Source organism: Microtus ochrogaster, chromosome 4 (genome assembly GCF_000317375.1).
Source record: "Microtus ochrogaster isolate Prairie Vole_2 chromosome 4, MicOch1.0, whole genome shotgun sequence".
In the NCBI taxonomy this organism is placed as follows: Eukaryota; Metazoa; Chordata; class Mammalia; order Rodentia; family Cricetidae; genus Microtus; species Microtus ochrogaster.
In genome coordinates, this window is record NC_022011.1 from 29,755,098 (window position 1) to 29,770,839 (window position 15,742).

General features: G+C 47.2%; 1 protein-coding gene across 9 annotated transcripts in view; it reads left to right on the plus strand.

Moving 5' to 3' along the window:
• The window catches only part of Banp (BTG3 associated nuclear protein), a 72,637-nt gene that overhangs the window by 24,449 nt on the left and 32,446 nt on the right, over positions 1–15,742 (plus strand). For 6 of the 9 annotated variants that reach the window (XM_013354941.2, XM_013354956.2, XM_013354946.2 and 3 more), the window contains 3 exons: positions 795–994; positions 11,079–11,195; positions 12,619–12,794. In XM_013354941.2, coding sequence (XP_013210395.1) covers positions 795–994; positions 11,079–11,195; positions 12,619–12,794 — 493 coding nt within the window. The remainder of the gene's footprint in view (positions 1–794; positions 995–11,078; positions 11,196–12,618; positions 12,795–15,742) is intronic. The other 3 variants (XM_013354952.2, XM_013354954.2, XM_013354962.2) reach the window with 1 other exon arrangement.

The window sequence follows — 15,742 nt, forward strand, 5'->3', positions numbered from 1 at the left end:
GCTCTGTAGACCAGGCTGGTCTCGAACTCACAGAGATCTGCCTGCCTCTGCCTCCCGAGTGCTGGGATTAAAGGCGTGTGCCACCACTGCCCGGCGAATCCTTATTCTGTTTCCTTCAGATGTTGCTGGCCTTATTCCTGCATTTCCTCTCGCTAACCAGCATCCTGAATGCTGGCCTAGAGGTCTCTTTTCACTGTAGTAGAACTCCTGTGTCATGCATGTGGTGGCTTCTGACAGGACTGGCAGTTGAAGGAGCAAAGCCTTTCCCTCTGGTCTGCATGTTCCTGACTGCTTTTAAACATGGCTGGCTACTGATTTCAGCTTGGTAGTTGGAGGCTGCTCCTTTTGTGGGCCACTAGGTGGCATGCTTGCTATTTAGAAGGTCCTTGGGGGGGTGTCATTGCCAGGTTTCTGTGGGGGTATACCTGTGAATGGCAAGCCATTTTTTTTTCTGTGTATGTGTGTGTATTTTGATACAATGTGAGTGCAGGGCCCATGTTTTCCAGTTGTTGTTTGGATGTTAGGTATAATCTGTCATCATAAGAAAGATTTTGTAGTTTTAATGTGTGACTCTATGGGTGAACACAGTGGTAAGCTTATTACTCTATGGTCTTAGTGTAGGTGAGATTGCAAAAGAGTCTTGTTTGGTACAGAGGGCTGGGCTTCTCACTGAATCCCTAGGCACGGCCCAGGGCTAGACTGGGTGGAGTTAGGAGCCAGTTGTTTAGGGTCCATGGACTTGCCCCTCCCAGGGTAAAACACCCTCTCTGAAGCTTTTCTGTTTTCACTTCCAGTCTTTCCTGTACTCTATTAACCAGACGATATGTTTGCGGTTGGATAGCATTGAGGCCAAGCTGCAAGCTCTTGAGGCTACTTGCAAATCTCTGGAAGAAAAGCTAGACCTGGTCACCAACAAACAGCACAGTCCCATCCAGGTCCCCATGGTGGCTGGTTCCCCACTTGGCGCCACCCAGACCTGCAACAAAGTGCGATGGTAAGTACCGGAGAGCCAAAGCTCCACAGGCCACCCTGGGAAAAGTGCTCCTGTGCCAACCCAGGCGCCGCTGTTACTGATCTCCCCTGGCCCCGGATATCTGCCCTGGTGGTTCCATGGTGCTGGTTTCACCTAGACCGAAACCAAGCACAGGCTCTGTGCTGCAACGACCTGAGTTGCTCCAGCATTCTTCTTGGCTTAAGCAGATGAACTCTTCTTTCTTTGCACCTGGCCGTGAATTTGGCCCATGTATGTTGCTTCTTTTCTTTTCCTACCTCTGGCTGGTCATTGCCTATGTTTTCTTCAGGGCTGGTATTTATAAATTTCACTTGATCATAGCAAACTTTCTGCTAGCTCTGAGACTTACACTGTGCCTAATTTTTAAATAGAAGGTTTGTAGCCTTCTCCTAGAGAGCTTTGTATGGTTTGTATTCTACTGGCTTGGATGTTTCATGCTTGGTTTAGTGGGATGGAAAGGTGCCTCAGAAGGTGTCTTTCCAATCCCTGGGTCCATAGGGTTGTGGCATGAGATCCCTCTGGGCAGCAGCGCCACTCAGAGCTCCTGCTGAGTGCATTCTTTCCTACAGCATGTAGGAGGAAATCTGCTTGTGATAGTGGGACGTGTTATCTTTGTGCTCCAAGCTCCACAGCCTCTTGCCTATTGGGTCTGCGAAGAACAGAACAGTGGGGTGGCAGTGAGAGCCACAGCAAGCTAAGAGGGACACCAGTGACTTTGCTGCAGTGTGGGTGGTTGCTGGGTGCCACCTTGCTTTGTGCTGGTATCTAGAGCAGCAGTAGGTGCCTTGTGGATTTGGAAGGGAGTATATGGGAAGGGGGAGTAAGAGTTACTTTGGATGGTTTTGGGGTGCTCAGGAGTACCAGTTCCTCTTTCTGAGATGGCTCCTAATGAGGCCCGCAGGGCAGAGCCACTCGTTGTTGGCTCTCCAGAGCATGCCAGCTTCACTCTCAACTCTCTCTGTTGGGAAGAAACTGCGTGTCTAGCTTCTCCGAGGAGGCAGAGTTGCTCTTGAGACTGAAGTGGACTGCACAGCTCACCATATGTCTCCCTACAGACACTTGCCAGTGTCTGTGCAGGTTCTCTGTTAAGCCCTCAAAATGACCGATTGCCTCTTAAGGCAGTTGTTTTTGAAATACCCCTTTGTCCCAAACATACTGTTCAGAAATAGAGCTATTATAAGAGTTGACAGAGTGGATGGCAGCAGCGATGGATGGGAGACAAGCCTCAAGTAGCGCCTCTGGGCTGAGGCTGTGGTTGTAGACATCACCAGTGGGCAGTGGAGTGTTAAGAATGGCAAATTCTTTGTGCCATTTCCAGTGATGCAAAGTGTAGGTCTTTCTAGACTGACCCAGTAGTTGAATTCCTAGAAAGTTCAAGCTGCATATAAACCGCAAGGATGTCTTTTGTCTGAATTCCACATGGGACGACACAGTCTTCATGGGAATGCTCAGGACTGGAGCATTTGTGGGAGGGTGTGTGTTAGATGAGATTGTTTCTGGCACTGAAGGACACCTTAGTCTGTCTGTCCACACTTAGACTCTGGTAGCCACATCTGTCACACTGACTCCCGAGCTTCTGGGCCTGCACCACACAGCACTGATGTCTTCAGCAGGAGATTAAAAAGGCAGTGGTCCTCTTCCCTCAGAAGGTACTGCCTGTTTTGGCCATAACACCTCAGTCCTTATCACTCCTGGAACAGGCTGTCTTCAGGAACTGGAGAACATCTTTTTCTCTGTTCTAGTTCTGCTAGGTTATGAGAGGACCTGGAGTAGGAGAGGGTTGGTTTTTGTGGCCTTGCCTCAAGGGCACAAGCTTTGGAATTCCGTGTGTTTGGAAGCAGTGGGTGTCAGGCTCACCTGGTTAGATATTCCCATGTCCTAGACATTTCTGAGTCACGGTTTCCTCATTAGAAAGATGGAGATCTGGACCACTTTTCTACTTTGGTGTGGTGGTGACAGGGGCCATGTTCTCTAGAAGGCTGTTAACAGGAAGCTTGAGAGCTGCCTGGAGGCTGAGAGCTGAATCCCAGGATTTCAGTGAAGGGTGGATGACTTCATTGATGGACAGACACAGAGAAGAAAGGAGAATTGTTCACACAGAGCCTGGGCCGTGGGGCATAGCCTGGTTTCTAGAAACAGCTAAAAGGCAGTTTTGTACTAGATGATAAAGTACTGTGCTCTGTTTATCTGGGCCTTGGACACGTAAGAGAAGTACATAAGCTGAATGATCTTACGTTGGATGATATACTCTTGAAAATAACTTAACACCTGACTGTGGCTGTAACTCACCGGACCAACATGGTGCTGGCCTCGGTCTTCCAGCTCTAAGGAGGCCTCCAGAGAGCGCTTAGGACACTGTCTTCCATTTGGAGAGGCTACAGAGGTCTAGATATAGCAGGAGGTGGTCCCCAAGGCCTTCTCTCTGCTCTGGAAATCTATGCCCCCTGCTGGTCATTGACACCTGGCTAGACAGTCTGAGGCTCTTGTGAACTTCAAGGAATGCTCATCTAATTGTGCTCCTTGGCAGACAGAAGGCTGTGGAACACTGCCAGCCTCAGCTGGCATTGGGTCCAGATTTTCAGACTCTGCACCTGAGTGAGTAAATTCAAGAAAAAAAAGTAAATAAAAGAAGGCCTGTTTTCTTTGATGCCAAAGCTTAATCATGATAAAAATGTTTGTGAGGTTACAGGGATGGGGTTTCATCCAGCAGTGGCATTTGGCTTCCAGAATTGGAAATGGACTTTGCTTCTGTTGCACCTGGCTTGTGTCTTTCCTGCAGGTATGTCATTTGACTTTGAATAGCTGTTCTTGGAGGGATGGCAACGAGGTATTTTAATGCTGAAGATGTTTGGAGAAGCAGTAGGTGTTGAAGCATTTACGTCGTTGTGGAAGTCTGTGATTTTATAAGCCATCCTTTAAAGCTGGGCTCGAAGCATTCCAATAAAGCCAGTAACGTGTTCCCTGACCAGATGGTCTCGGGCTGGTACAGGCGTCTTTATACAGATGGCGAACAAGTCACCTTCCTGCTCTTCTCTGCAGCTAGACACAGACCGGTGAAGGAAGGCTGTGGTGTATAGCATAGCTGAGCAGGGAGTGTTGGTACAGTACAGATGCAGGCCAGGAGCCATGCAGGCAGTACCCAGACAGAGCAAGTGATAGCATGCTGCCTCCACGGGTGTCTTGTAGAACCATATTGCTTGATAACAACTTTTCAAATCAGCCATTTCTGTTTGTTTTTAATTAAGACTCTTACCTCGGACAATGTTTGTTCCTTATTTTTTAAAAGCAATAGATATTTTGCTTTTAAAGGTTTAAAAATGTCTTAGGACTAGCGAGGTGGTTTAGTGGGGAAGGGTTCAATTGCTAGCACTGTGTAAACCAATGTGGTAGCATATGCCTGTCATCCTCACACTCAGGAGGTACAGACTGAAGGATCAGCAGCTTAAGGTTATCCTTGAATACACAGTGAGTTCGAGGCCAGCATGAGACTAGGCCTCAAAAGCAAACCCAAACAAAACACACATGATAAAAAGCTGTGATGAATGAAAAGTTTTTGTATATAGTGGTTTTCAAAAATAAAAAAAAAAGGTGATTTAAAGCTTCCCTCAGTGCAGTTGCACAAAACTTCCTGAAGAATTCTTTCCCTTTCTCTGAACTGACTTTAGAGACGAAGTGTGTGATGGAGAATGGTTATACAATAAGCAACGACTCTCAGTGCTTAGGATCGTTTGTCTTGCGTTGAAGTAAAGTCATGGTGAAGCTGCTCTGACTCCTAGCTGGTCTCCTGGAGTGCTGTGGGAACCCGTGTTTCGTGCTTCTGCTTCAGGGCCATCAGCATTCTCAGAAGCCTCTGCTCTGGAGGCTCAGAGCGTGCTAGGATCAAGATAGGGCTGTTTGACTGTGGAGTGTCTGGTCTCTCGGCCGTGATGGGCTTGTTTACTTCTTATCTAATTTTGTGTTCTGGATGTTTCTGTTTAATGTCATGCCTGATCTTCGTGCCTGGCCTGTGCTACCTTGCACAGCTGTACACGTTCCTCTTACACATCAGGGCTGCGCATTAACCAGTGAGGTACCAGTTTACACACACAAAGCTTGGGGAGTCCTTAGCAAACCCTGCTGACTCAGAGACATGCTCCAGCCCCCAAAGTCAGCACAGCAGAGCGAGCTGTCCTGTTAGATTGTGAGTGTTCTGACATCTCAGAGGACTTCTTCAGCACCTGCAGAACGCATGCTCTTTGAAGGAAATTGGGTTGGTCCAGGTCGCTCCTGGAAGAGTTGTCATCATGACCATCTGTGATTGTCTCACGAGTTTCTTCCAGTACAGCTCTTGTACATGTCCTGGTATTTCTAAGTATTTTACAATTGTATATGCAGTTCAAACCCCTTTTCTGAGGCAAGGTCTTAGGTATTCTAGACTGGTTTCTGACTGCCTTGAGTGTTGAGGTTTATGAGGTGCTGGGGCTCAAACCCAGGGTGTGTGCATGCTAGGCAAGCTCTCTACTGACTGAACTGTATCCCCAGCTCCCATAAATCTTAAAAAAATATTTACATGTATGTGTGTAGTCTGTGTATGAGTGTGTGGTCTGTGTTACGTGTGTGTGCCCTTCTAAAGCCACAAGAGGATGTTGGCTCCTCTGGAGCTGGAATTATAGGTAGTTGGGAGCCACTCCATATGGGTGTTAGTAACTAATCTCATGTCCTGAAAGAGCCATGACTCCATCCCCTCCAATTGTTTGCTCATTTCTAAATTCACCTCCAACACTGGCGTGAAGTCTGGCACATAGGAGGCAGGCACTCAACCTTTGTGACACATCTTCAGCCCCAAGTACCTTTGTTTCAGTGGGTTTTCTGTAGGATTTGAAAAGAGTTGAGCCTGGGATGTGGTATACTTTTTTTGTTTGGTTCTATCCTGGGTTTCTGGGCAGTCCTGCCTCTGGTTCCTGGCCATCCAGGCAGTGTCAGGTATGGGCTCCCTCTCATGGTGCATGGTTTTAATCCTAACCTTTAGGAGGATGACCCTAGAGGATGCTGTGAATTGAAAGCAACCTGACCTAGGTAACAAGACCCTGTTAACTGGAATTTTCCTTCTCCTCTTAGATTTCTCTGCCTTTACTGCATCTGCCGTGAGCTCATTTCCATGTGTTCTGTTCTTGTTTGCCCCACTCCCAACCTTGTTTTCTGAAGGTGCTTCACAGGGCTAGTTTTGGTTCATCTTCAGAAGGTCTGTCCTTCCAGCATACCCTTTATTCTGATGTCATATAACTAGTGCCATGCCTTTAATAAGTGTTAAGTCTAGAAGTTTGCCAGTGCAGCCATCTGGATCCATATTTCTCATTCAGGAGGCCTCAGTTCCCAGCAGTCTTCTGCCTCAGTCTCGCCAGTCCAGGATTACAGACAAAAGCCATTGTATTGGCTTAGGGGAGACCTTTCTGACATCAGTGTCTCTGTCAGGAGAGGGGGTCAAGTGGAAGGCTGGAGTGCTGTGGCTCTGGTGATTCATGGCCCTGCTCAGTGTTCTGCAAGCCGCAGTGGCCCCAAGTTAGCTGTCATTCACTAAGTGACCACTGGCATGCTGGTCACACCCCAGGAAACCCACTGGACTTCAAACCTCCCTTATCTTCCATGCCCAAAGTTGACTTCTGACTGGTGGATGAGGCGTCTCAAGACAGCCTGTTTCTTGTGTGCTTAATGCTGCATGTAGGCTATGATGCTCCATTTTCCTGTCATCTTCGGGGTGTTGGCCAACAACATGAAGACCCCAGAACCCCAAGACACTTGGCTGAGTATGAGCCCAGTCTTGACTTCATTTGGGCCTGAAATGAGCGGGCTTTGATTGTGGCTCGAGGTCTTCAGGTGTTGACAATGCATTCTTACACAAAAGGTCCCTGTGCAGAGGACACACCATAAACCAGAGGTGCTAAGCGGACACTATCAGGGAGGAGCAGCTGTGCAGGGAGGTAATCTAGCAGAGCTGCCCCTCAGTGTGTCCTGGGTGTGTGTAACTTGGAGGTTGTTGTAATAGTTTTTGTCTTGTTTAGATTTTAGGCCAGAGGTCTTCTGAGAATTACCCAGGGAAACTGTAAAAGTAAAAATAGCCCTCGGCTCTCTTACGGGGGCTCTGGCTTCCCTCAGAAAGTTCTGAGTTGTGAGTAGTAGTGTAAGGTTGGCCTTTTGTTTTGTTTTTGGAAGTTGTTGTTAGAGAATGTTGGGTTAATGTCTAACTTGTGCCTTGTCAACTCTAGTCTCAGGCAGGTGAGTTGTCCTTCTGAGAGACTCTCTATGGCAGAGGCACCTAGGTGCTCTGTCTCTGTTTTGGATTGTAGCCTCTGTGGAAGATACTACAGTGCCCCTTCTCATTGTGTGTGCGTGTGTTTGCCTGTGTAACTTTGTAAGTGTAAGGCACAATGGTGCCCCATCTCATGCTGTGTGTGTCTGCGAGTGCTTGCCTGTGTAACTTTGTAAGTGTAAGGCACCGTGGTGCCCCATCTCATGTTGTGTGTGTTTGTTTCACTCAGTGTCCCATCTCATGCTGTCCATGTTGAAGGCACCCTGGTGTTTTGTCTCACAGTACTAGGAAGAATCACCGGCTTTTCTTAGCCTTTGCAGTCAATGCTTGTCCTTTTTCTAGACCCAGAAGGCATGCCAGACACTGATTACTGACACTCCTCTGGCCACAGCAGAGGAAAGGGACTTAATTCACAGCCTGCCCCACAGATGCACTTTGCCCACGGTGTGGAGCATGTTTTCCAACTGAATAGTGTCATGTGAAGGCAAGAATATTCAGCTTGTGTAATCTCAGTTACAAATTAACATCACTGGAGAACTGGACAGTACTTGCCTGTAATTCCAGCACTTGGGAGGTGGAGGCTGGAGTTGTGAGTTTGAGGCTAGACTTGGATACATACCAAGACGCTGTCTCAAAAACCAGATCCCATCTCCAAAAGTCCCAACAGTCTATGGGTTATATTATTTCCTTTATTCTTATTTTTTTTTATTAAGTCTTATAAAAGGATTTATTTTTGTACTGAGTGTTTTTCTGGCATGTTTGTAAGTATACTACATGCCTGTAACACCCATGGAGGCCAGAAGAGGGCATTAATCTGCCAGGAATTGGAGCTATAGGTGATTATTACCCACAATGTGGATACTGGAAATTGATGCCAGGTACTTTGCAAGAGCAGCCAGCACTCTCAACTGCAAAGCCATCTTTTCAGCCTTTATTTCACTAAGTTTTTTTTTTAAATAGAGAAATAGCAGCTAGGGTTATATATATATATATATATTTAATTCAAGATCTTAAAAGAATGGATAGAGGTCATAAAGAGAATTTAAAAAGAACAAACCAAGGGGGAGTAGGTAGCTGACTCCTGGAGCAGAATAGAAAAGTCTTACTGTGGGGGACAGCCCAGGTAGTAACAAGGGCAGAAGCCACTCTCTGCACGGTTAGCCTTTCTACAGTTGGCCCTGGAGCCCCCTTGTAGATCATAGATCCAGCTGTAAGATCTAAGATCATAGGGGGTCTTTGGAGCCTAGAACCAGGCAAAGGATCCTACAGTTTGATGAAGGGAGGTGGGAGGAAAGGCAGACAGGCAGGCTGACTTGGGAAAGCTGAGAAGAGCATAGGAAGAGTAGCACAGACAGGTGAAGATGTTCTAAAGCCAGAATGCTCTAATCTCAATAGTAAGTGAATCACTCTGTTACTGTGTGAGACTGGCCTGAGGGTACCTGCAAATCCTCAGCTCCTTGGCCACTAGGATATACTAGTCAGAGTCAGGGGGGACCTTGTGCCCTGTTAGATGAAACAAACGACGATGACAGTCCTTGATATTGGGAGAAATATGGAGAGACAGGAGCTCCCAGGTGGGCAGCAGCATGGCCCGGTCTCTGGAAACTAGGTGTCCTTCCTACACGGCCCGGCAGTTGTGCTCAGTTTCATCTGTGCTCGTGACCATGGCACAGGAGTTTGTGGTCATGTGGAAACCTATAAACACTCCTTTTCAGTGAACAAGACTGACATTGTCATGCTGTCGAGCAATCCCCAGCCACAGAAGCAACAAGTTTGAGCTGCTGCTGTAGACAGCCTACAAGTCCATTTACATAATGTTCTTAAAGCCCAAACACAGATGGTTCTCTAGAGAGACCCAGGAGGTGGCAGAGCAAGTTGTGTTTCTGTGAAAAGGACATTGTTTGGACTTGTGCAGGAGACCATACTGCCCCAAGCTATACAGGTGCACATGTGGAAAATGGTGACATTTGAAGGAGACTTACAGTCTTATACAGTGTTAAGGGTTATTTGAAGGAGACTTGCAGTCTTATACAGTGTTAAGGGTTATTTGAAGGAGACTTGCAGTCTTATACAGTGTTAAGGGTTATTTGAAGGAGACTTGCAGTCTTATACAGTGTTAAGGGTTATTTGAAGGAAACTTACAGTCTTATATAGTGTTAAGGGTTATTTGAAGGAGACTTGCAGTCTTATACAGTGTTAAGGGTTATTTGCTTCTGTTGATTTGGATGCAGGCTGCTCAGGTTTCACAGCTGACGACAGTGTTCACAGGCCCTTGTGTGCTCCCTGTTAACCTGTAATTGCTTCATAACGTGTGCGTGGGGCTTCTGTGTGCACATGGCTGTTTGTGTAAATGTGTATGTGTCAGGTCCTACATGGTTTATGTCATTTTAGGAGTGTGAATGCTGGAGGCCTCACAGGACCATAGCAGCAGGCAGAGCTCTCCAGGGTTACTTTGGATCACTTTGGATCCATCATGTTTTGGTGAGCAACTGTAGGTGTTACCAGAAAATACATAGAATGACTGAGAAACAAACTAGCCTGACATGTAGGTACTTCACATTTGCATTTCGGAAAATCAGCTTTGTTTCTGGGAATGTGCCTGGGTATGTGGAGCGGCCAGTGACCATGGCAGGTGGCTGGTTTTCATGTGGATGGAGCACCCTTTCCTCTGGATGAGGACGCTGGGCTTTCAGGTAACGTAACTGACTGCATCAAGTGGCAGTTCTTTCCAGTCCTGGCTCTTCAGAGCAGAGCACACTTTAGACAACCCGATACCATGGAGTGCTAAGAGTTGACACGGTGACTGGCGTGTGAAAAAGTCTCTTGAGAGCCAGCTGCTGGTCCTGCTCACTTGCACCCTAGTGTTGCCTTCAGGGTGTTGCTGAGCGTTGGTTCTTGGGCCATGTCTCATTGTTTACTAGAATTTATTTTCAAAGCCAGGCCTCATGGCCTCTTGTTTTGGTTCTACACTTTGCAGAGGGCTGCGGGTGGTGTATATACACATTTCCCTTTGCTACCCATGGCTTGACTGCCGCATTCTAGAGTATAGAAGTAGAATAACATCGAGGAGGGCAGCTGTGAGACCCTCATGCCTTGTCATGGTTTGGGAGGGATGCGGTTGAAAGAGGTCGAACCAGACTAGGAGACTGGTTCGTGGTAAGAGCTCATGCTTCTGCAAGCATGAAGATCTGATACTAAATCCCTAACACCGTGGACAAATCCAGACATGGCTGTACGTGTCTTGTAACCCCAGCTCTTGGGGGTTGAGGGCAGGCAGATCCCCCTGCTTGCTGACCTGCCAGCCTAGCTGAACAGACTAGTTTACTGTTCAGTGATAGACCCTGTTTCAAAAGAATACGGCAGAGAGCAGTAGAGGAAGATTCCTGATGTCCTACTCTGGCCTCTGCATGAGACTCATATGTAAGTTGTGTACACACACACACCTACTCACAAGGGAAGGAAAAAGAAAGGAAGCTGGTTTTTCATGGAAACCTGTTGCTGAGATGACGTGCAGGTGTACAGGACAGCAGAGTGCCTTAGCCTGTCCTCCCCACTCTGCTAACTGTCCACAGCCCAGCCTGCCCACATTAGCATTTGCCTCAACCAAAGATAGTAAGCAGCAGGAAACTGGAGAGTCCCATCTCCAGTTTACTTGTCCCTGACTGTCCGTGCTCTTTGGCACAAGCCCTGGAAGCTGACCCCGTTGAATGACGATGTGCTCTGACAATGAATGTTGTTATTTTAAGGTCTTCTTTTTCTTGTGATTCTTTTGTTTCATAGCGTCGTCCCCCAGACTACAGTAATACTCAACAATGATCGGCAGAACGCCATTGTAGCCAAGATGGAAGACCCATTGAGCAACAGGGCACCGGATTCCCTGGATAATATCATTAGCAAGTCAGTAGCCACCACCACCCCACCTTCCCCTGCCACTGTCATGAGGATAAGTGAGCATTCCTGAGCCAGGCCGCAGTCCAAGCACATGTCCATGTCTGTGGTCACAAGGTTGATTCTGTTAGCGACCACCATAGTTCTTAGGTCAGGGAGGGCCAGCCTGGTGCCTAGTGATGGTGGGTGAGAGAGCGCAAGATGTGGCAGCTGTGAGGACCTCTGGGCTAGATCTGGTGTGTGAAGATGCCCAAGGATTGCACATGGTCATCTTGCCACTCCCATCTGTCTGTCCTGCAGTCGATCCTCTTCTGAGCTGTGTGGAGTTTGTGGCTTTTTTCTTATGCCTTTTCTTTTTTAGATGTATTGAATGGAGCTCCAGTCAGAAATGAAAGTGTACAATGGCAATGCCCTGTGGGGGGCCGCTGCCCATTGGCTCTGGCTCTGTGCCTCAGCAAGGCTTTGTCACCTTTTGGTTACCAGCAGTGTTCTCACAGATTTCTGTCATGCTTTTTTCCCTCTGTGGGGTGTGACTCTTTCCAATTTTGTTCTGGCTTCTTGTTCTAGTCCAGTTCTCTAGGAAACAGGAGGTCTAGGGTGTGATGTGGGGGTGCTGGAGGCCAGCCAGGCTGCTGGGGAAAGGATGGGTTTCCAGACTTGCACTGAGGTCATGGGTGTGGAGTGTTAGTTGTATGGGGTCAAGTCCAGGAAGGACCTGGTGTGGCTCCTGCCTCTGGGGATAACTAGAGTTTTAAGGCCCCTGTGACTTTGCTGGTGGGAAATAGAGCTTCGTTTCCTCTGTAGTGTGTAATAGGTCATAGTCCAAAATGTTGACAGGGTCATGCAGAAGACAAATCAATCTTGGATCTTTTTGAGCACTTTCTGCTGCTAGCTGTTGGCTGCTGCTGTATTTCAGGGCCCGGTACCAAGAATGACTCCCAGGGGACTACTGGCATTCTTGATGGCCTTGGAAGCTGCTCCTAGGATTTGTTTGTGGGAGTCATGGGGAGTGTGGAGGTGTTTTGGAGGCTGAGTCACCTTGGGTGTCTGACAGCATTGATGATGGATGAGGGCTCTCTGACACACGATGACCATTGTGCAAATCAGCCTTCTTAGAATGACCTCTGAGATCTGAAAGCAGGATTCTAGGCTGAGTCTTAGTGAGTTATGATTTTATTTATTTTGTGCTATTCATATTTTTAAGCAGTTGCTTTATATTATGTGTCTTCTCTGCCTTAGACTGTTTCTGTGTGATGTTGCTGCTCATCTCCATGGAGGGTGCGTGTGGGGACATACCGCATGTTGGGGGCTCCACCTTGTACATTGGTCCATGCTTAGGATAAGTCCACACAGCACAGTGAGTCAGGGCTAGTCTCAGTGTGCCACTCATGTCCCTCTCACAGCGTGGGCTGCTGTGTTTATTTCCCACCAGCGCTGTTCCTGGGCGTCGACAGAATACCATCGTGGTGAAAGTGCCAGGTCAGGATGACAGTCACAATGAAGATGGGGAGAGTGGGTCAGAGGCCAGTGACTCCGTGTCTAACTGCGGCCAGCCGGGAAACCAGAACATTGGAAGCAATGTCACACTCATCACCCTGAACTCTGAAGGTATGTTACCAGGGCTGCTCTGCCTGCCAGCACAGCCATATTGTGTCTTTGTGCTGTTAGTTTGGAAGGACATGTAGTTTATTATTAGGAGGAGTGATGCAGAAGTGGTGGAGAAAGGTAAAGCAACTGGGAGTCCCACTGTGTCTTCCAGCACCCGTGCCTGTCTCATGTTCTCTTGACTTTGTGCTTGCTTTCCCCTGCGTGTACAGAAATTGATTTCTTCCATGTCAGTTGGGTTTCCAGAGTGATTTTAGTGGCACTTCTGCTTCCTGAGAGGAATATCATGACTATGCACCAGTAGCCACTCACTTCCTTGACATTTCTCTGCAGGTTTCTGGAGAATGGCTGTTGCCAGGCTTAGGGAGCACAGGACTGGATACCTCTTGCACTGGCTATCTGTAAAGAGTCAAGAGGAGCCAGTGCTGGGGTCTGTCTTCCCCAGACGCCTCCTCATGATTTTTGAGGTCCCCATGGTGATGAGTCCAACGTACCCCCTTGCCTGTCCTTTGGTCTGCGCTCAGCCTGTGTGCATTATTTCAAAGGCTTTGTGGCGCTCGTAGCTCTTGTGTGCACCTGGCTTCTGAGTGACCGCAATGTGAGAAAAAGGAAAGAACTCCGATAGACTTAGCTCTGTGTGGGAATTCTAAGCTTATACTTTGTTTACCCATGAGACCTTGTGAGGCTTTGCTTCAATATCCAAATTATTGGGTTTTCCTATAAGCATATTTTTTTCCTACCTAACAATGATTTATTCTTTGTTACTGTATCTGAAATACTAGAAATAATGTATTTAAAACTGCAGTGTTAGGGTAGGGGAGTAAGGGCAGCATTTTCTGTGATGATGGTTTTGCAGCACATATTTTAGCAGTTGCTGAAGTTTAGGTTGTGATTGTTCTCAAGTGCTGTGTACTGAGAGCTTGATTGATGCCATGACTCTTGCTCAGAAGTAGAACTTTCATGGGGTGAACCCAGGGGAGGAATTGGGCCATCAAGGGTATGTCCCAAAGGGGAGGTTTGGTTCTCGGCCCCATGTTGCCTTTCTTTTTGTGTCCCAGATTCAATGGAGGAGCAACCTCTTCTGCCATTTGTTTCCACCATGATAACTGGCTACCCAGGCCCAGTGGCTATGGACTGAATGAAACAGTGACAGAGGCTGGTTTAGTGTATCTGCGTGTTTATACAATGAAACATTGTCTGTCACAGTGACAGTCTGGTTTAGTGTATCTGCATGTTTATACAATGTCACCTCTTTTTGAATCTAGAATTTTTTTTATCACCCCCTCAAAGACACCTCAAACCAGCTAGTAGTCCTCCTTGTCTTCCTACCTCTTTTAGCTGTATTCCTTTTGTGTGGATGGGAGTTTCTGTGAGCCCTGAATGTGACTGGCTCATACCATTCAGGTTGCAAGGCCATAACTGTTCCTGTCCTTCCCCTGTAGGAAGAGGGGCTGCATTCCCTGTGCTCTGGCCTTTCGATAGATAATACACATAGGGGCTGTATTATCAGTGCTTCTCCCTTAGGGCAGGGACTGTGTCCCCCATGCCCTGGCTCTCCCCACATTTGACAAGGACTTCATGCTGTATACTCTGGCCCTCCCTTTGTATGACAGGTACTATATGGTCCAGGCTCCAGGCTTGTCCTTGTGTGACATTGTCGGTCGACAGGCGTTTGGATCATTTCTGCTTTTGATGGTTGTACGTTGTGAGGTGTGAACACTTGTGTGTAAGTTTTGACATCCATATGGACTCTAGGCCTGGGTAGCTGGCTGTTCTAACACTAACTGAGAAGAAAGGTGCCAATCATTCCTTCTTCAGTGAAGCCGCATAAGGACCGTGCCTGTAGTAGCCAAGGAACTTGACTGATGTCCCTCTTTTCCTGTGGGAGCTGTGCAGGCTCTGGTGTTTGTCTGGTAGGCAGCTAAGGAATATAATCTTGATAATCTGGGGAGTCTGGATTATCATAGGAATAGAATTATCCCTTTTGAATCTGACTTTGTGATGTGATCAGTGTGGCATAGATTTGGGAAAACTCGAAAAAAAAAATCACACTTGGCACTTGCTTTGTTCTTAGTGTCCTAAGGAGGAACATAGGCTTGTGTCTGAGGTCAGGTGAATAGAGCCTGCATCTCTGAGTAAGATGTGTTGTTAGTAGAGACTTTGAGCAGTGTCACAGCCACACTAAAAGCTGCCTGTGTCCACAGCGATGACATTGGGGACAGCACCAGGACTCGGCAGTCCCTAACTCATGGTTTTACTTTTGAAGGAGTCATAGTTCAGAACCGTTTGGCTATATTGTTCCTTGGGAAAGGTAGGTCACATGGTTTCACTAGCAGTGTGAATGGTCCTGCTGAACCATGCACAGAGTTTTTTCTTAAGAGTCTCTGGAGACAGATGGTGTCGTTGTTAAGTGATTGTTGCACACGGAAGTGCTAGGAGGACTGCCGAGCAGGACAGTATCTCTTCAGACTTCTTGCCCACCAGTGTTGACAGTACTGGCCTTTAACCTGTGGGACTCAGAGTCATGGTCTTGTCTCCTTGCTCAGCAGGGAGTGTTAGTCCATCTGGCTCATGTCATAGACGTATTATTGATATGGGGTGCTGTGGATGATAAGCTTGTAGGATTTAGTCTTTTTTGTTCCCTGTTAAGAGCCAAGAATTGTAAGCTGACAGATGCTTCTTATCTTATTATGTGAGAATCTGTGTGCCTGAGGTTTTAAGAACCAGACTTTGAAGCAGTTATTGCTTAATTCCAAATGTTTTATATAAAATTTGAAGTTAGTTGGTTATATTACAAGGGTATCATTTCCTGGTTTGTTTTGTTTTTAGGGTACTGGGAATTGGACCTAGGACCTATGTATGTCTGGCAAGTACTCTACCACTGAGCTATATACCCAGTCCTCTTTTCGTTTTTACTTTAAGACAGTACTCGTGAGGTTGTCCAAGCTGGC